This window comes from Lepidothrix coronata, unplaced genomic scaffold (assembly GCF_001604755.1).
Source record: "Lepidothrix coronata isolate B3197 unplaced genomic scaffold, Lepidothrix_coronata-1.0 Scaffold207, whole genome shotgun sequence".
Classification (NCBI taxonomy): Eukaryota; Metazoa; Chordata; class Aves; order Passeriformes; family Pipridae; genus Lepidothrix; species Lepidothrix coronata.
In genome coordinates, this window is record NW_016690387.1 from 479,366 (window position 1) to 501,055 (window position 21,690).

At 36.5% G+C, this 21,690-nt stretch overlaps 1 protein-coding gene across 1 annotated transcript in view; it reads right to left on the reverse strand.

Annotated features, from left to right (window-relative positions):
- LOC108506145 (membrane-associated guanylate kinase, WW and PDZ domain-containing protein 2) overlaps positions 1 to 21,690 on the reverse strand; it is a 701,232-nt gene that overhangs the window by 478,129 nt on the left and 201,413 nt on the right. The window contains exon 2 of the mRNA XM_017832824.1: positions 5,398 to 5,514. Within this exon, the coding sequence (XP_017688313.1) occupies positions 5,398 to 5,514 (117 nt within the window). The remainder of the gene's footprint in view (positions 1 to 5,397; positions 5,515 to 21,690) is intronic.

The window sequence follows — 21,690 nt, forward strand, 5'->3', positions numbered from 1 at the left end:
TTCTTAATTAGGGATACCCTCAACCAGTATATAGTTACTGCCCACTTGACTTATGCAACTCTCCTCAACATGGAAATCAGAAACCTCAGAAGAAAATCTGGATATGTAATAGGGGTTTCTTTCAGACTTTACTCATTATTGTGACTAATATAAAATGTATTCGAAGGAATATAAACTATGACAACACCTATCACCAGGAGAGCAGTCTCCCATACCCCCCCAAGTTCGTTACTTCTGATTGCTACCCATGAAGCAGACTATGAATGACTTATGGTTTCCCAAAGTAATACACTTCTCTGACAGAAGGAACGACCTTGTTTGTTTTGCTTTGGTTTGTACGTGGAGATGTCATCAGGTCTGAAAGTGTGAACTGAATTCCCTGAAGGCTTCAAGTAGAAACACATTTTATTGACTTCAGTATCACAGAACTATAAGCTAATGGTGCTACCTTTGTTATATATGACAAATAAAACCAACACCAGAAAAAAAAATATCACTGCATGTACTTTTGTTTCTGGGAAGCAGGCTAGACAATAAGCAGAAGCATGTTGTAATATATAGCATTTCAACAGTACACAGACAACACTTTAGCACGTAGGTTAAATTTGTATATTGACCAGATTATACTAAAACACAATAGAACAAAATTATATTTGAAAATGAGGCTCTTATTTAAATTGACTCAAAATGACCCACAAATCTAAATATTCCCAGAAGATGGGAAAAAAAAAGAAGTCACAGCAGAAAGGAAAAATACTATGAAGTGTTCATATAATTAATATTTGCAGTCCAGTGTGTTAATTATATTCACCTAATACAGAGCACCCATAACATCAATAAGTAAACTAAGCAAAAAGGGGATTTGTTATCACAATTTGGTACATGGGGAACTGCTGTACGTAATGACTCCATTTCTTGCCTGTGGTCACTCACATATAGCATGTGGCTGAGTCACAAATTGAACCTTTTTTTCTCTTCTGCTGCTGAATGTTTTAAACAAACCATCCTTCCTCCAGCTTCTGTGTTAGTAGTAATACTGCAATATCCAGTGCACTAAGCCTGAGCCACACACCCACTCCTCTCCATTCTTACATCATTAATTTTTTTCTAAATGCAAAAACTAGGAAAGAAACATACTCATCCCCATAACTTTATTGTTGTTATTGTTATTATTATTATTATTATTATTATTTCATATTTTCACTGTGAAGAATGCGTTTATGGGCTGCACCTTCCATCGAGGCAGCAGGATAGACTAACTCATCTGAGCTACTGTCGATTTGAGGTCATATTCCAGAGTATATCAATGAGCATCTCTTCAAATTAATAGATGAATTTTTACTTTAATGAATCAGCTTGTCATTGTTTGACTTTTTAAAGTGCTGTTTAATCAAAATGTTTTCCACTATCATTTTATATTCCCTATCTGGGAAGGAAGCATACAGAGATTCTATTTTCAACCACAGACACACTATTTTGCCAGCTCTTAAAGAAATGGAATTTGCAAGTGCTTGAAGGACATATCAAAGGAGACAGGTCTGACCATGACTGTCACTACCCAAACTGCTTTCCTGTGATGTATTCTCCTCAAAGCTTTATTCTTGTAATGACACAGAGTTAGAGCTCTCTCTTCTCACATTAGTGAGGACTGGAAAGCTGCTTGCCCACATGGCAACTGCAGTTTGCAAAGAGCACTACCAAGCACAAGAGGCAACATAACTAAGTTGTTGTCAGCCTGTAGCATTCAGAGTCCTACATGTATTTCATGGCCTTTCTCCAGATCCCTGGACTTGGATGGACAGTGTCAGGTACTGCTAACCTGTGTTTAACAGCTACTATTTTTATCATGCCTACTTTTCTGTAGGACAACTTCAATGGTTAGTGCTTCTTAATAACCTCACGAATAAGTTTAGGAAATGAAAACTGCTAAAATCCCACAAAGCAGAAAAAGGAGAAGAAAATGCATGAGATAAACTTCAGCCAGGTCTTCTGAATTTGGAAAATTGTGAACTTTTCTTTCCCCCAGAACTGTCTTGTTAATGTCTGTATCTTGACTGCTGCAAATACAATCACACGTCCTGCCCTGGGATACACGTATGTCATTCCTGTTGGCAATGCAGGGAAAATCAATTTTGTATGTCACTGAGAACTGTGACCCCTTGTGGAAGGCAACATTTGACTCTTGGGGTTACATGGTCATTTCTAATTTAGTAGAAAGGGGCACTGCATTAGTAAAAATAGAGAAACGTAAAGGATCACAAACCCAACCAATTCATCCCATCCACAGGGGCTACAAATTCCAGAGGCAGAGTTGATTCATTATCCTCATGTCATGTGTTTCTGGCCCATCCATTCTCTGGAGCACACAGGGATGTGCACTTGTATAACAGACAACTCAAATTCTTATCTAGAATCATGGAAATATAGAATGTTAAGGGGTTGGAAGTGACTTTAAAGATCATCTACTCCCAAACACCGCCCCCCCCCCAACATGGGCAGAACACCTCCCACTAGACCAGGTTGCTCAAGGCCTTATCCAGCCTGGCCCTGAACATTGCCAGGCTTGGGTACAAGCCCCAACCTTATCTAGATTCTAGTATATACAAGTTCAGCTGTTCTAACTCAAATTGGCTTATTCTAATGTAAAACAGGTATGGATTTAGAGCTCTGCTTCCTAGTGTCATAGAGAATACTCACTCATTTAATGTAAGTGAAAGAATGACTTAGTCTGACCTAGAAGGCTGAGAAACCAGTGGTCATGCCCACTGCACTGCCAGCCTGAACAGAAAGCAATGCACAGTAAAAACTCAAGGTTGAGTACTCTCTATAAAGGTTCTTATGGTTTCACTGGCAATTAAACCTCTATAATAGAGGAAAGATTGTAAATGCATTTTTAAAGGGAAAAGGTTGCCACCTATCTTTCATTTTTTTCCTCCTCTTTGTGTTACAACTTTGTCATCAGAAATAAAGGCTATGCTGCCTGCAGTTGGCTTTCTCTCTCCATTTTTCTGCACAAGAACTTGACCAAATTGAGCACTGCTTTTGCTGTGTTGGCAATTGTTGCAAGATTTGTAATAAATTCATGGTTAGGCTGCACCCATTAATTGAACTTGTGGGCAATGGTATAGCCAGTTAAATATTACCACTGCATACTAAAGAAATTTCCCTACCAGTTGTAAAGTACAGTGTTAGGACAGATAACCAGCACTCTTAGACTATGTACAGACCTTAAAAAAAAATGCCCAAAGGAGAAAATTTCGAACACCTGTACCCTTGAAAAGTAAGTTTTTGATTAAAAAATTATTTAAGTTATATGAAAATAAGAAATCAGTTGAGAACTTTTCCCTCCTAAACATGAATTCTGGAGATAGAGTAAAATTGGATTAAAAAAAGCTTCATCACAATTATGGTTGAGGGGAAATCTAGGTTGCAAACTATGTGATGGTGTCCTTTTTATTTATCTGATAATGGAAAATTCTTTAGCTAATCACATATCATCCTGTCTGCATTTGATAATTTATTTATTTTAAAATACCCACATTTCAGAAGGATTACTTTTCTAGGATTTTCAAGAAAATTTTGAAAAAAAAATGCCAGTTAGGCACTATTTTTTTCTACCACCACTGCTGAAGAGTCCTCAACTCTCCAAGAACACATCAGCTTCCCTGGAAATTCAGCAGTTGTCATCTGCAACACTATAATATACTTCAAAATGTAGTTTTTACTTAGTTAAATATGGCCATAACATAATAAAATAATGAGCTAAGAATTTAACCACATAAAATGAACAGAAGATGGATTAGCCACAGCAGACGGTTATTATTAACTTTTTAAAATTAATTATATTGTTTATAGGTTTCAAACTGTAGTCTTCATGGTTGTAGTGATATTTTTTTAAATGACAAATTTGCTTCTGTGAGTACTGTGTTTTACTTGACAAATCAGAACATTTTATCATTGCCTTGATCTAAAAAAACCCACCAAAAACTCCTCCTTGTGCCCATATTGCCAACAATACCTGTTACATGTGTGCAGTAGTTGCAATACTGTTGGATTTTGCTTCTTTTTTTATCCTGGATCTCTGGCACTAATGAGCATTACTGGGGTTATAATAAGTATACTCTTATGCTAATGACCCTTCCAGACATTCTTAGAAGTGGGATTTAATCTCAAAACTTATTTGTACTTGCATTTCCACTTCAGCTGTGATGTTTCTCAGCATTTTCAGACAAACTTAACTCATAATAAATCTCACATAAATATGTTTTTGATTTTTGATTTTCTGCATACAGATAATAATTTTTAAATGTTCTTCTCCACCTTCCTTTCTAATCAGTTGCAAATGGAACTCCTAAAATTAAGAATTTATATTTTTTTTATCATCAACTTCCAAAAAAAAAAGGAAACACTTGAACATCTTTTTTTAGGTGGATCTTTTCAAAGCTCCGTTCTTTAACCTTATGAAAGAAAAAACCTACAGTAGCATTCACAACAACTCAGCTTTCAAAGAGCATCCATTCATTACCATATAAATAGCACAGACACTTACTCAGTATACCTTCCTCTGCCTATCATTCCTCTGTCAAGCCTTTAAGTTCAAAAGTGCACCCTTTTTTTTTTGCCAAAACCAGAAGACCCATTTTATGTCTACTAAGCAATTATTTTATGAGGGAAGAGCAACGGAACTTCAGTCCATTTTAAATGATATACTGCCTGTCAGACAAGTAGATCTGTTCTGAAAGTCATGGCCCTGACAGTCGGACATGGCTTACGTGACTCTGCTTAATTCCATGTCTACTGTCAAAATAGGTGAATACTGTCAACAGAAAAAAACGATTCTCGAGGTTTCAGAATATTTTGGATATAGATACCATTGACATATGCGGCAACAGACGAACATGTATGCAAGACAGTATTTACTTTCATTTCAATGCCTGTTACACACAAACAAAATCTCCTAGTTTACATGCTACCTCTGTTGCCCTATTGCATTCTAAATCCCATTATAGTATTATATTATCTACAATACTGTGAAATATGAGGGAGATCAAAGTCCCTCTGTTGGACATCAATTTAAGCAAACTGCTTAAATTTCAAAAAAGCAAACTGCTTTTTTTTTTCTTTCAAGTTTTGCTTTCTAGAACTGCAGAAGAAATAAGATTATTATTATTCTAGAACCAGTGTTTATGGGAACTACAACTTTGAAACACTTCTTCAGAAATTAATTCGGCAATACATAGTTGAATTTCTCAGCAATAATGCAGAAGACACGAACCAAGCCACAAATCTATTTACAGGAAGACTGCTCTTCACACTTTGCAAATGGCCTCAGCAGCATTAATTCAGATAGCCTGTTGCCACTAAGAAAACAGATTTGTTCATCTCCACCCTACTTACATGGCACTGTGCGGAGGTAGAGATTGTCTCTTATGATCTGCTGGAGCTCATGGTCCACCGAGCCTTTCTGGAACCGTAAATTGAGGTAGTGACGAAGGTCCTTATCAACAATGCCTCCTGTCAGGGAAAAGACAAATGAAAGCATGATTTAAAATTATATTGCCTTGATGGAAGCAATGAATCACTTGTGAAGTCTTTGTGGCTCATTTTCCTTCATGTTTCTGTAACGATGAAGGACAGAAGCACAAAGAGCTTTCTGGTTAAGGTATGAAGTTGGTACTATATTATTAACTATTGATAACTGTAAAGTTTAAAAACAGCTAATGAAAAATAACTGGCTACATCTTTAAAGTTCAGAAAATACATATAGGATTATAGACAGAGTTTCAATTTTTCCTCTGCCCAAAACTTGAACATATTGTTATTATATAATTACCTACATATGTATCTAAATAATACATTATTAGGTATAATACATTATTGGGTATTATGTTTCCCATGTCCTTGTGCCAATTTCCCACCTGCTTATTAAACAAAAAATCCTGGTTCAAAATGTCTCTGCAATGTTCAGTCCATGTGTAACCAGAATAAAATGTGGTTGTACTTAATGATCATATAAATGTTTCTCATAGACCTCACATCTGAATGAGATGTTATCACAAACAAGGGTTCATATTTTATTTACACCACCAAAAAGAGTCATTAGTAATACAACAACTCAGCATAGAACTGCAAATATGGAAAAAATTGAGTTAAAAAGCTGTATTTGCCACTTTTACTATAACTTTAGGACAAAACAATTTAAACTACTGTTTAGCCAATGACTGGTGTATCATGTTCCACTATGAAAGGCATATCTACAAATCTAATCCAACACAATTAATAAGCATCTCCTGATATAGTTCCTCTTCATTTCTTTTCATACTGAATATGGATCACATTTATAATTATAAAGAAAAAGTCTATACATAACTCAATTTCTTCCCTCTCTGATATTCTGACATTACAAAAATATAGAAAATCATTACTACTCTGAGTTCTGACATATAATCCCGAGATGAAAAATTGCAAGCAGATAGATCCCTAACTTGTTGCTTCACACATTCAACCTTAAAACATTTTTCAAATGGCATTTGCTATTGAACCCTCTGCCAAAAGCCTTACTGACTTAGACTATATAAAGATTTTCCTGTAAAAAGGAACATAGAACATTCCTACCTGATTATTTGAAAGTCACTGCAGAGCACAAATGGTTATAAATGAAAATACATTTCTCCTTACAGTTATTCCTATTTATCTGCCAATTACAAGTCCATAATCTTATTATTGCTGTTCTTTGTCAATAACTTCAAAACCTTTTGTTCCAGGTTTATAAAAAGCTCATAAATAATTTCTCTCATCTTTAGCTAAAGGCAAAAAACCACTGAAATTTCATAATCAAAAGGGGGAAAAAAAAGTGCACCCCAGCTCATAACAGATAAAAAGAAATACCTGCAAGCCCAGTTCCCAGAGGGTGAGAACTTCCATATGGATCTCTGTTCTTCAAGGATCCCAGCTGAGCCACTTAGTCTACTACTTTGTACCACTAACACTGTTTAGAGCAGTGGGCTCGGATTGCAGACCACACCATCCTTACACCTGCTAATTTCTTGAGAGATTTCAGAGGAGGCAAGGCAAGGGCTAGAGGAGGCTGCAGAGAGATGCTCTGAATCCACTGTCCTTTCTGATCGGCTGCAGAGAGTAAAGGTCCTGCAGCTCTTGCTCTTCTTGCTCTAATATACAGAACATGCCCAGTGATGCAGATGCTTTCTGGCAGCCTCAGAAAATGCCAGCTCGAGAACAACAGCTGTAGCCTGCCCACTGACACAAACCTGAATCACTCAACTTATAACGTAAGTAACTTTAGGAACCTACACAGATTTCTGACTCTCAGAGTGCATTTTTTATTTACAGCCTTTTGCTTCAAACAAAGCCATTTAGTTCATTTAGTTCACCATGTGTAATGAATGCACTAAAACCTCCTAAGCACTTCATAAAAAGTCACCTGATATTTTTGGCACATTGCATATTCCAAACTGGAGTACAAAATCATATATTTACAGCAGGAGATGCCTACAGCCCTGCATTTGTTACATGCAGATTCAAAAGCAAGTTTCTAACAGAAATAAAACCAGTACATGGTGCAGAGAAAAAAAAAAAACTTACCAGCTTCCAAGCACAATGGAAAAAATATGATTTTTTCCTAATATCTGAGTATATACTGTAAGATTAGCAAAGTCAATTTTAAAGAGCAGTCAGATGAACTACAGACAAATTTTCTTCTTCAAAAGTCATTCTGTTTTCTGAACTAGCTGGTGTTTTTCAATTCTTTGGGCATAAGTTACCTTTTTTTTTAAGTCTGGTATAACAATGGCTTTTTCCTTTTGGATATTTAAAAAAAATAAAATAGTTCTAGAGTCCTGAAGAGTAGTTTTTATCTTTAGTTCATCCTTCCAACTGTCATTCTGCTATTCTCCCCTAAAAAACTTTGTAGATTTACCTGATGCTTTTTAAAAGCACATCTGACTCCAGATGTGCTTTCGTGCTATTTATAATACTTGAGCTTTGGAGCAGCCTGATCCTTTGATCCTGAAAGTACAATCAGAACAACATTTTGTATGTGCAATTATGGGGCCATAAGACTTTTTGTAAGAAAACTATAGTGAATTGCAAGTACGTAAACCAGCCTTGATTCAGCATCAGTGAATTACAGCTTATGTTACAGACTGTATAAATAAAGAATGAGTAATAATAATAGGATTACGTCCTCAAAAAGGATGAAAATAAGAGACAGAAAATAGTATCATTTGGTTTACGTTGGAGGGAAAGAAGAAACTTCATGACATTGTCCGTAAGTTCATAGAAAAAGAAACAGGGAGAAAGTGTTTTTACAGACAGTGACTACCACTGAGTGGTCCCATCCAATCCAGTTGGTTTCTGACTTGGTTTCTATACAACTCAATATCCCTTTATTTTCTCTTTTTGCAGTACATTGAAAACTGTTGAGACATTGAAAAATTCCTGACATGAACCTAACCCCCTTGTTTTCTGTCATTCCCAGGCAGCCCACAGTAGAGCAGTTCAGAATGATGCTCAGGGCCCACGAGTGCCCATGGCACCGTGGCACAAATGCACAGTGGCTCATGAGATGGAGCTCAGAGAGAAGGAGCCCACCAAGGCCACATCCTGCTCACCACATGTGACAGCAAAAGGAAGCACTGTAGTGTGTCAGAGGAATTATACAGCTCAAGCTTTAGAAACCCAACCCAGAGACCATAATTTAAAGGGTTCTTTGGCCACTGCCATGAGAGGAGGCTGACAACTGTGTGATGGAGCATGCACTGACTTGCAGCCATGCAGGGCTTCTATTTTTTTTTTTCTTTTTGCTGGATTGAGGCCTGTGCACTGTTTCAGTTTCATTTCACTCCAGTGAATCCCTTTGCTTTGCTAGCTGGGAAAGATAGGATGTGAATTAAATACTTTCAGTAATGATCTCTTGCATAATGTATGTCTGGTTTAGGTACAGCTACCAATCATGATGGCAAACTCATACCCATGACTGAATTTGATTCCAGATATTATAAAATTAGATATACTTGGATGAACTAAAAAATGCTCTGTTTGCATGTTATACTTATGAATTTAATGAGTAAAGTATATCTTTTTACGGTGTTTTAACGCATTTCTGTCAAGTCTCCTCCCCTTCATAAAATCTAGTATAAAATCAAAGTCCAATCAAAGTCCAAAAAAAATACAATAAAGAATACACAGGCGAATACTTTGGAGCTCATTAGAGGATTCAAAACTGAAGAAGATAACTGCCATTTCCAAGAAAATAGCAGGGATAAAGTTTTATAGTTTTCTCTAGCCCTAAATATTGTAACTGTTATTTTGTAAGTTCCTATTTGGTAACCCATTGATGCTGCAGCTGGAGTCTACTCTTGTATTTTATTTTCCATGAAGGACTAATTCTAAACACAAACATTCCTCTTGTTGTTCCCTCAGTGTTAGTTCTAAATAATTTGTCTTACTCTTAACAAATTTTCATGGTTATAACTTTTCAACAAACACTTCTGAGTATTCACCCATTAGTATTTTCTCATCTTGTATCATAACCTTTCAGTGAACTGTCTTGTTAAAATGTGGTGGGGTAAATTGTTTTTTAACAGTACAGTCAATTGCATCTCAGCCAAGAATAATTTGCCTTAGATATTTTATTTGCTGGTAATAAAATGTAAAAGATTTCAGTTCCCTGGCTCCTATAAATATTCCTGGTTAGAAATACCTATAAGCAAGCAGGACTTTTAGATCTATATTTGCATCTATACATGACCTGTGTCTGGAGAAATTAAAGGTAATATCTTGGCATTGTTACCCTGTGAAAGCAGACAAGCTCATAAACGTTCAGCATAAAATACCTCCTCTCTTCCACTGCCTGACCTGCATCAGTTTGGATCTCCCTTTGTTTTCAACAAATTTCCATTTCTGACTGTAAATATAAGCCATATATTTGGCGAAGTCAAAAGCCTTGAATGATGAGGCTTTCACTAGCTTCAGCAGGACTATTCTACTGGAGAGTCTCATCTCAAGTATTTACTCAGGTGGTACCTGGAGCTTTATATCCATACTATGGTATGGTTCCATGGACATCTGACAACAGCTCAAGTTTCTTCAGAACCTCTTCAGTGGAAGATATGCAATTTGGTGCTAGATTAACTTATCTTCATCATTCACAGATGACCTTTCAATCAGTATCCTAAATTAAGACCTGGATTCTTTAAATCAGCTATCAGGAATAATTGATTTTTTAGTTCTTTTCTTCACTGAAGAGATAATAAAGTTTTTTACCCATGAAGGTGAGTGCAAGAATATTTTTTCTGTGAGTCTTTCTGGAATATATCAAGGAAATCTTAGTCATCACAGATAAAAAGCTGTATAAGGATCTAGAATACCTGCAATTATCCTATAGAACCTCTCTTAATCATTCCAATAATTTCAGTGACACCATGTCCACTTACCTATAAGCATCTCTGTGATTCTTTCATTCTTTTGTATACAATCTAACATTGTATATGAGGTGACCTGTAATTACCCTCCTCCTGTCCTGTTCTCCAAACCCACAAAGCTGGTAGATGCACAAAATTCAGCAGTGCAAACTTGAGCAGCAGTGAGGGACTGGTATTACCCAGTTGTGAGAAAGCCCGTGTCAGCCAGGGCTCCAAAACTCTCCTGCCTAAAAGATTTTAAACATAAAAGAAAATTGACTGCTATATCCCCAGGTTCTTTCCTCAAATAATCCTCTTGAGAAGAGAACCAGAATTCTTTTTTCCCCTGCAAGTTCTGTGATATTTTATTGTAATAAACTTCAAAAAAAAATCTTTAAGAAAGCATTCATTAAACGGAAAATGATGATTACTATTAATCATATGAATTGCTAATGTTTGTAGTACAAATGGCACTTTTTAAACAAATGAAGTATGAATTATCTTAGTATTTGATTATTAATAAAGATCTCAGGCATTTAAAACCTCTGAACCAGTATAAAATGATTTACTTTAATAGTTTCTTTAACTGGCAACAGTAACCAGAAAAATCACTTTTAAGAGAGAATATGAAAATTCCAAGTAATATCAAAACTCATAGCTGGATTTTATAAGGATTCATTATTAAAATACAGCCGGTAGCTAAACCTATTATTTAAGGGAAATTATCCTCAACAAATCTATATAGTCCTCAGAGTAATATAAAGATGAATGTTGGCATTTCATTAATCACAGTATAATGGACATATTCAACCTGAAGTTCCTTCCTTCCTTAAATATGTAATCACTATAGCAGTAGACAGTCCAACAAAATTTAGTAAATTATAAGAGTTATGTATTGCACTCCTAGTCATCAGCTGAAGATCACACATTTTATTTTTAAAGCCTTTCTATCCCTAGACTAAACTCTGTGAATCTTTGAACTTCTGCCTGCCTTTCACCACCACCTTCAGCCAAGTCTGCCATCTGACTTACCTGCAAAATCTCAAACCATCAGGGGTGAGCTATGATTTATGAGCTTGACTGTGGAATCTGTGGTAAGATAATGTGTGATGGAGAACCAAGTGGGAATTATGCAAGAAAATTAGACTCCTCAGGAAGAAAATTAATTTCTTTCATACTTGGGGCTACTCCAATAAATTCCATTCCTTTATCCTTTAATGGAGATCTAAACAAATTTCAAGAGTAAATGCTTTTGAATTTGATATCGATTTACATCTTGGAGTTCTTATATGTGTTGTCATATACGATGAAAATACGATGAAAAACATTCTAAGACCTCATTTATTGATGGAAAATTGGTCTCTTTCATAGCCTACTATTTTGCAGTCTTTCTTTAGAAAGATTATATTATATTACTAACCTGTTTGCCTATTGATCTATTACATATCATACACATGTATTGTATTTATAACACACTTCTATCCTTAGCTATATTATTTGATTTCTTCCTCCTAGCACTTTAAATTCAAAGTTTTAAAATACAGGACTAGAGGGATTACAGGTTAAATTGCAAGGGTATGGTACTATATACACATTGTATTAAAAAAACCAACAATAAAATCTAGCCAATGAATGATTTTCTCCATGATGAACATTCATATTTGGATGGTATGTCTTTGTACAAATATGTGATTCCCTAATCTCTGTGGGTGATATATTCCACCTGCTATCCTAAAACCAGCAGAAAGGGTAAGGTTTGCACACTCTGTGATCTTCACAGTGGAGAAAGTTTCCACTTTGCTGCTGGGAGTGGAGGAATCTTCACTGCCTAAGGACAACTTAGGTTCAGTTGACCACTGTGTTACACCTGCCTTTTTGGTACCTTCCACCTTCCACAGTCAGAGTAAGGAACAGATAAACAGGTTACCCTGCAGCAGCCACAGGATGAGAACTGCATCACATGGGTGGATTGATCTTAGGGACACTGTGAAAGCATATGATGCCCTGCATTTATTTTCTTAGCTTTGTGGCTAACCTTACACCTCTGTTTGAAATGTGCACTGTGCTAGAAGCAAAAAGGGGGTTTGTAATGATTCAGGGAGACTGTCAGCAGGAGAATCAACTGAGCCAAACGCATCTGCATTTTGTACCTTATCTCAGATTACTGAACTTCAGCTTTTATTACAATATAGATCCCCACTCCTCTTGGCTACAGAAGGAGTCTTCCATTGCAAAGCAAGATGCAGCACTTTCCAAAGCCTGCTGGCAGCATGCAACATGGACTTTGTTACCTCAAAGTTACCTCAAGTTAACCTCAAAAACCTGACATTTAACCAGTAAAATCCATTTTGTGGCTTTGCTATTTAGAGATACTTTGTTTTGTTCTCTTCAGTTAATTTACTGCTCAGCACAGGTCTAGATTGGAATTTCTGGGAAATGCCATGATTTACTTGGTCGGTAAAAAAAAAAGCCCAGCTGTCATTCATGTAACAAACAGAGAGGGCAGTTTAGGGTGCTTTGCTTTCAGAATACTTGTCTTTTATTCATTGTTCCAGTCAGTAGGTGCATAAATAAAGTGATGTTCAAATACTGCTGCTGCTTCTCTATAAAGTCTGTCTGGAAATAACTGCCTTTTACTCCAGTTTTGTAAATTCAGTAAAGCTAATTATGAAACAACTGTTTGTAGATGACTCCAGTTTATCAATTATTTGATTGATAACTTACACACAAATGTTAATATTTGCTATTGAGATATTTAAAAGACTGTAATTGTTCCTACAAGACTTACTACAAGGCAAAAAATTATCTTTACAGATGCTTTCGACAAACACAAAATTGTAAGAGATGATACATTTGCTTACAAAGTGAGAATTTCAGAAACTACACTCATCCTGTGCAGTTATATAGAACCCAGCAACATTTGCATGGAGAGGTTTCTCTTGAAATTTGTACATATTTACAGAAGTCTTTATTAGCAGTCAAATACTACCTGGCATTCAGATGCTCTCACTCACAGAAATCTCCTTTCATTTGGTCAAAGGGTATCACAATATAGTTTGAAAGTTGCTAAGGCAATGTTTGCTATATAACCTAAGTCCCAGATACAGCTCCCAAAGAAAGTTCTAGAAACTGACTTCAAGAAGTCAGTTGGAAAAGGGAAATAATAAATCTTACTGATATTCTGCTAAAGACAAAGTCTCTTTGAAAATTGATGGCACATAAAGATGCAAACTCATAGAATAAGTTTAACCAGGGATTGACTGCAAGATACTAAAACCACTTGAACAGAATTACTAAGGGTGGGTTTAGCTTCAGAAAAATATTTATATTTTATTTGAGTTGAATATATTTCCAGGAAGATGTTTAGTATTCTGGAAAAATCTACATTAGCCACAAATGTCCAATAAACAAAGTTAACCAAGGAGATAAAAAAATGTCATAAAGATGTAAGAATTTTATTTTTAATCAAACCATAGTGAAATATTTTTTAATGCATATCCTTGGAAAACAAAAAATACCCATGCTTCTCTCTTTGTGCTGTTAGTGCATGTTCATTAGAAAAAACCCACACAAATTGGCTTCTCTGGAAAAGCTCGGATGCAGCATTAATCTGTGATACACAATAATGGTGATAATGTGGGGCTCATTCATTCTGGCTGGGTACAAATTATGCTTCATTATGTCAGTGTAATTCTCTGTGGTTTTAAGGGTGAGTCACCTGGCACTGAAACCCCACAACCTCTCCTGGGGTCAGCAGGAGGCTGCCCAGCACACCTGCAAGAAGGGCACGCTCAGAGAGTATTCTTCAGGAATTATCCTCGCACATCTTACTTGTACTGAAAGTCACTTCTGCTGTCCCCACCCAGAGCTTCCACAGTCCACTCTGAGCTCCCCCTGCTCCTAAAAGCCTGTGCTGAGAGATACATGGATAGAGGGTAGGTCTTCACAAACAATCTGTTACAAGCTTTATTATTCAAGCAAAAGCAGAACTTACAGGAATACGTTCAAATTTCTCTTCCTGTGGACAAATATTCTCCTGTCCTTGCTTTGCAATGGGTAAAGCCAGCTCCTTGTAAAAATAGCAACATCTCCTTACCTCTAATGGAAAAATTACTGTTCTGTCTAATACTCTTTTTCTATTAATACATCTATACGACTGTTAATCTAGTAGGGACACAAATATTCTTTTTCTCTAATACTCTTTTCATTTTAATTTCTTTGCGGAAGACAACTGTGATGGAACTTTGAGGTCTGACATGTCTTTGAATAAAATATGAAAGACTGAATTGGAATAGTGGCATAATTTTACCAGACTTGAATTATTTGAAAGGTATTTTACTTAAATCATAGCTGCACAATTTTAATTGCTTGAGATAGAGTCTTATTTTCCTTACTTCTGGAAATAATATTGCCATATTAATAGGCTGTGAATTATGTACTGACATTTTGTAAAAAGAAATATTAATCTGGGTAAAAGAATCCCAGCAATACACAATTTATGAGGGAAGCAAGCTCACAGAGGCTACCATTGTATGAGTTCTAATAATAGTTTAAAAATATGATTTAGGTGGGTATCTGAATCATGGCAGCCCAGTTCTTTAAAGTCTTAGCAGCATCTCAGTCTGAACTCATAATGTACCATGAAAATTCACTACCATAATACATTACTTCCTTGCTTTCTGATACTCATAAATAGAATAACAGCATTTTGCAAACTTTGTACTCATGAAACTCGTTAATTTGAAAGTCAGTTTTGCAATAGATAATCTGAACTTTGCAGAGTTCACAAAATAAGTGCTAAACTCTGAGACTGAATTACATACACGTTATGAAATGGGTATCCTTTCCCCAAAAAGCTATTTTCCAGAATCAAGTGTCATTCACGACATTCATATCAAGTCAAAACAAGAGTAAAACACTGAGAAAAATTAAAAGGGGAGTTGTTTTACAGCTATTTTTCAGCAATACTTAGTCCCTGTAGGACAGCATTGAAGTGGTGATACATGTTACACGCCAAAAAACCTGCATTTCAGTCAAGACAGAAGAGTACATGAAGACTGTGGGGTGTTTGGGGTTCCCTGGAAGGAAAGTTGCTCTACTAGTGGAACAAGCCATTATCAGGCTTAAAAATAAATCAAACGAGAAATAACTAGACTAGCAGTAGACTTAATACATAGAACTTTACAAAAGACTACTGTTAATTCCATTGACAGGGTACTTCTAAGGCTATATATTATTGAGTTTTTTATTTTGCCCTGGCTTGGTTATTAGATACTCTAACTATTTTTTTCCCCCCCTTCCTGGGGAAGCCATATTCCCTAAGATATCCAAGGTGGTTATACAGGTGACTGTCAGAAATAAAGGTTATATAGGTAACTGTCAGAAATAAAATAAATTCTGATAATATGTACACAAAAAGTTGGAAATAGCACATAATTTCACTAACACGGTAATTCTTTAACATGCTAGATATAGCTAGAACATAATATATAGATATAATCTATAACAAAACAAGGATTTGTTGTTTAAAATCCTTATAACAAGGCATAAGTAATCCCCTTTTCTTTCATGAAAACATCTAAAACATAATCTTTCTTTTTTTTGTGCAGTCTTATAAAGTGATTAATAATCTTAAAATAATAGTTAATAATTAATACTAAGAATTAAAAGACTAGCAAAAAAAATTAGTTTGTGAAATACAAGTGAAGGTACAAATAAGTAAGGTTGAAAAAATTACTAATTTGTCAGTGAAGCATCTTTTATTGTGACAAACTTATACTAGCATAACAGCATGACAGATAGCATCCGCTATCTTAATATAAAAGCCATTCAAAGGGTTTCCTGGCACCATCCATCACACTAGGCAAGTTTTGAAGATGTACAGTAAAAGTACAATCAAAGCAGTGTAAATTTTGGTAAAAGACTGAGTCATACCCAAAGTGAAAAGTAAAAATTAAGTTATCGAGGCCTCAGTTGCCCGGTGCAGCATCACGCATCTGGTTTGCTACAAAATGTCTCCTAAAACAACTTTAACAGTTTGCCCTACATAGGTCTTAATTAAATACAACAATATTTGTCATAAAAGCACTCAGCTACAGGTACCAGAACATTTCAGATCAGAGAACTATTACTCTGGGTCACACACTGCACTGTTTTGCTTGGTGGTCTGTCTCTGGCAAGCATTTTGTCAAGACAAAGTGTCCACCAGAGCCTGGGTATTTTGGCTGCTGAAATCTGGTAGGGCAGACACTCTCTCTTAATTCTGCCTCTGAATCACTCCCAATAAGGGTATGGTTCCTACAGTTCCTCTTTTTTTCACATATGAAAAGAAAAATCTGCCTACTTCTTTCAGAGAGAAGCTAGCAGGATAAAATTAAAGCAAAAAAATGACTAAACACCAAATACAACAGAGAGATTTGCAGATGACAAAGCAAACAATTGCCATGTACTTACTGCTGACAGTGTTTTCTAAGCAGTGCAACACTGTTCTTCCCTTCTAGGCAAGGACACAGCCTGCATGAACACATATCTCCGTGTCAGTCAACAACAGTAGATCCCCAGCATGAAAAGACAAGGTAGCTCCAAATTAGCTTGTTCTCAAAAAGCTACAAAAATTAGGATTGATTTTTTAAATAAAAAAAATTAAAGTCTTTGTAATGTCATTCAATAAATCCTTCAAAAATACTGTACACTGCTAAGCCCAGACAATAAAGCAATTTCTTTATGCCATCAAAGGTACCTTCTGTGTAGAATGGTACTTTAGCATGAAAGGCAGCACTTGGTTCTTGGAGCACTGAACCAGCTGCTCAGTGCATTAAGAGGCTCTTATATTCTGGGACAGTCTGGTTGGTTAGTTGAGTCCCCTTGTGTTGATTTAATTAGCACTGCTGGAAAATGCAAATGACCAAAAGAGACACGGTGCACTGTGCAAAATTAGATTGTGCAAAATATGTGTGCTTACATAATATGTTTCAACAGAGAAATAAAATGCTCCTGTTCCCAGGAGCTGTAGGCAGGCAGATGGTGGGTACTCTAGCAAGATCATGCACTCTGCCTGCAGAGACGTGATGCCCTCAACCTCTAGGGAAGAGACTGCTGCTGCACTTCTCTAATACCCCAGTTTGCTGATCCACAGAACAAAACACAGGATTACAGCTGGACTAAAATTGCTCACTCTGCATCCCCAGAAGCAGGAAGGTGTCACATCAGGGGACAAAACTGAGATGACAGAGCTCTAGGTTCACTTTGTTACCCTTCAGGCACATTGTCCCCATGGCTATGATCTACTGGACTGAAATCAATAGAGTCTGGAGTTCAGGAGTATGTTCAGCTGTTTCGCACAGAATTTATTACATTTTCACAGTTGTTACTTAATTAAAAGAGAAAACTAGTGGGCTAAAATCATGGGGCAATAAAGAATTTGGCAAGCCACTGAGGTGTGGGTTAATAGTTACACATTTCCAGCTTTATCTGTTCATATCTGTTAAGGTCAATATCAGTCGACATATGGTACAAAGCCATTAAAAGAGCCTCAGATACAAATATTATCAAGGAGGATGTGCCTGTCATTTTACCTGCCTTTCTCTTTTGAAATTTTGATGCATACCCCATAAAATATCTGTACTTTCCCAATGCCATTTCCTTCTTTTAGTGCTACAGGCCCAATACACTGTACATAAGGTTTATACCATATAAGAAATGCTAGCAGTGAATTTGCCTTTTTTCTATTTTTAAGAGGCTTGACAGTATTAAACTAGCATGCAGAGATAATGGAGAGATTTATGGTTTTAAATCAGGAAGCTAGTAAAAATTTCCTGTTTCACTAAGACTGCAATAAAAAAGGAAATCAAAACAATAAAGGGCCAGATTCTTGGATATTCGCGTAGCAATAGTAAAGAAAACTTCTGCTCATCTCATGGATTCTCTTCTATACTCTTGAAGACTGAAAGGAAACAGAATAACTTCAGCACTTGGCTTTAATTATTTTACCTTTATCCATTTTGAAACACTACTGTGAGGCCCCTGGCACATATTGGTAGACTTGGGCATCACATGCAGAACAATGCTAGTGGGCAAGTCAGATTGTTTACTCATCCTATACTAATAAGTTCAAATAATACTAATGCCAGAGTAGGTCTGCATTCAGATTTTGGGGTATGAGGTGTCAGAGCAGAGAAAACAGATGGTTACATTTAGGGACTCTGCAAATGTCTCTATTGCTTTAGGAACATAGACACGAGATGATAGCACAGGAAGAAACAATGACTTTACTATGCATATTTCATGCAATAAATAAACCATATCATCTTCTGCACATGAAGAAGGAGATTTTTGCTTCAGACTCCCTTCAGACTGAAATGTGCTAAGGGTTCAATTTAAATGTTGAGGTTACTTCTGAAGGCTCCTTGTGCTGCCAAGTGATCCCCCAAAACTCTAAGTCAGTTTACATGACAGAAGAACATAAAGATTGCATTAGGCTTACTGTATCTGAAGTTCTCAGAAACTGCATGTATAACTGAAAAAATAAAGCAGCTTGGGGATCAATATTAATAGACAGCATGTCCTACCAGCCATGGGAGTCACACTGAATCCCCAGAGGAAATGATCATCACAGGATTAAAGCTCTTGATGTCCCAAACAAGCAAGTATTGGCTCTATACATATCTGTGAACATAATGCATCTATGTCCTCTTTCTTGCAATAGATGTCAGAGCTACAGAAACAGCTCATAAAAAAGGAAATATATATACATGTCTATATTGGTATAGGGGGCCTCTGGTGGTCTAGTGGTTAGGGTGCAGGACTCTCACCGCTGCGACCCGGGTTCGATTCCCGGCCCCCCGGGCAGATGGAGCTCGTCAGCCCTGTGAGGCAATCCATCTAAGAGAAGGTCACTCTAAACAAACCTACGTCCTGAGACCCTCACTGTCACTGTCCAAGTTTGCTCGGCCCCGGCAGATGAACCTCAGGATTAAAGGGTGGGCTCAGTTCAGCACACGCTGTGTCTCACCTAAAAAATCCACTGCGCAGGCTCGAAGGGTTAATGACCTTTCCCAAATCTTCGCTCGCGAAGACTGGCCATTACATTTACATATTGGTATAGTACAAACCAACCACCCTAAAGACTTTCAGCCTCTGTAATACTGAGGGGAAAAAAATATTTTTGTTTGCAATCAAAGAACATTCTAAACGAAATACAATTTAGAGCCCCTGCTAAGGATCAAAATTTTTTTGCATATATATATAAAGCAAGGTGCAACGGTGTCAGCATGTCAGTTTAACTCAGATTAAGTACTAGCTTTCTACATCAAAATAGTGAACTCCTGAGGGGGAACACTTAGAGCTGAGGAACGCTCTTGTTTTAACTGAGACAGTGAGGGAAGTGCAAATCACATTTGTCCCAGAAAAAAAAAAAAAAGGCAAAATATTTCAAGAACTTTATGAATGTGTAATGTTGGTTGAAGCTTGGAGCAGAGCTTCGGAGACTGGCTGGCTGTTTCAAGACTAACTTCAGTTGAAGCTATGATCTTATTCATCAGGTGAATTCAGAAGAATTCCACAAAGACTTTTGATTTTTGGTGCTTTAATTAAACAAATGGAGGAGAGACATTCAAAGAAAATTGAGTAGAGTGGTTTGGTCCTGTACTGTAGTCTGGAGCATCATTTAATCAGCAAAAGACCAAAGACACCAGGAAAAAAAGATCTATGTGCTCTTAAGGAGCACATAAAAGATGTACTAATTCACCAGTTGTCAAAGAAGAGCTGGTAGATGCCCTCATTCAGAAAGGGAATAGTCAGTTTATGGAGATATCAACTTTACTGGTTGGAGATATTTCAACAATAAAGGGAATGCCGTACATCAAGGAAAAGAAGAGGAAAGTTAACTTCTGAGGATGCTGCCAGCACTATAGCATCTCCTAAAAATTATCAACTACTGCTGTGTGCTTTGTGAATGGTTAAAGACAGGCTATATCTATATTACCAAATAGTGGGGCTCAATGTCAGCAGACTGGTGAAGCGACTGGTTGAGGACTTAACACCCAGACCATGCATCCTTTAGGGGGTCTCAGTACTGGTCCTACTCTACTCCCATGGACTCACTGTGTGCCTCTCACAACTGGTCATTTTTCTGGTTTATCTGCAACCAAAATGAGCCCAGTCTGCATCCATACTGATATGCAGGATGAACTAAAGTGTAAAACTAATTTCTTATTGCAAATATGTTTCTCATGTTACAAATTCTTTCTTTTCATGCTATGCTAACATGTTCCTGTTTTACTTCTGTTCTAGGGGCATAAAGGTTATTTGTTGCCCTAACAGGTACCTAAAAAGATACTAAATATTATTAGTGCTTTCATTATTATTACCATCATTATAATTGTCATCATCATCATTATTATTACTATTCCAAGTATTAACTTGTGCCTTGTGCCAGAAATAGAATACCCCAAAGGAAAAAAGGATGTATTTTGGGACAGCAGACAACGACTGCATCACAAACAGGAAAAATGCTACTGAAAAATGCTACTGAAAAATGCTGGATATTCTAAATAATTTATTCAGAGTTTCAGATTCAAAGTAGCCAGGCTGCCAAAGGCTACTGAAACAATGACTGGGTCAGAAAAATGTCACTGAGCAATTTGGTATGTATGTAAACATGGAACCGAGCGTGAGACGGTCTTAGCATTACTTAATTTTTGTTTTAAGGCAAATTACATTTTCTGAATTTCTGCATCACAAATGTGGGGAATTTAAAAGCATAACACAGACAAGTCAGATCTGTCATTTGCTGGTTGCAGATCTGGAAAGATCTAAAACTACTCCAAATATGGGTAAAGGTATGCAGTTATATTTTAAGATTATAAATACTAACGCTTGATGTTCAAGATCAGAAAAAAAAAACATTAGATCCTTAGACATCAGATCCTGTCTGACCTCCCACATGCTGCAGGACATGTTATTTCAGCCAGTGACTCCTGTATTAAGCCTAATAATTTATGTTGCTACAGCATTTTCCAGAAAGGTCTATAGGCTTGAAGGACCTCCAAACTACCACCTCTTTCTTTGGTGGTTTGGGTGGTCTTATTCTTAAAAAATTTATGCCTTAATTTTAATTTGAATGTCTCTGAATTCTCTTTCCAGTCTTTGGCTATAGTATCCCTCTTTTCCTTCATCAATGAAATATCTGCAACTGCTCTGTGAAAAAACCATCATTATACAATATTAAATGATAAAGTGTAAACAATCATATTGAGGAATATCAGAATAT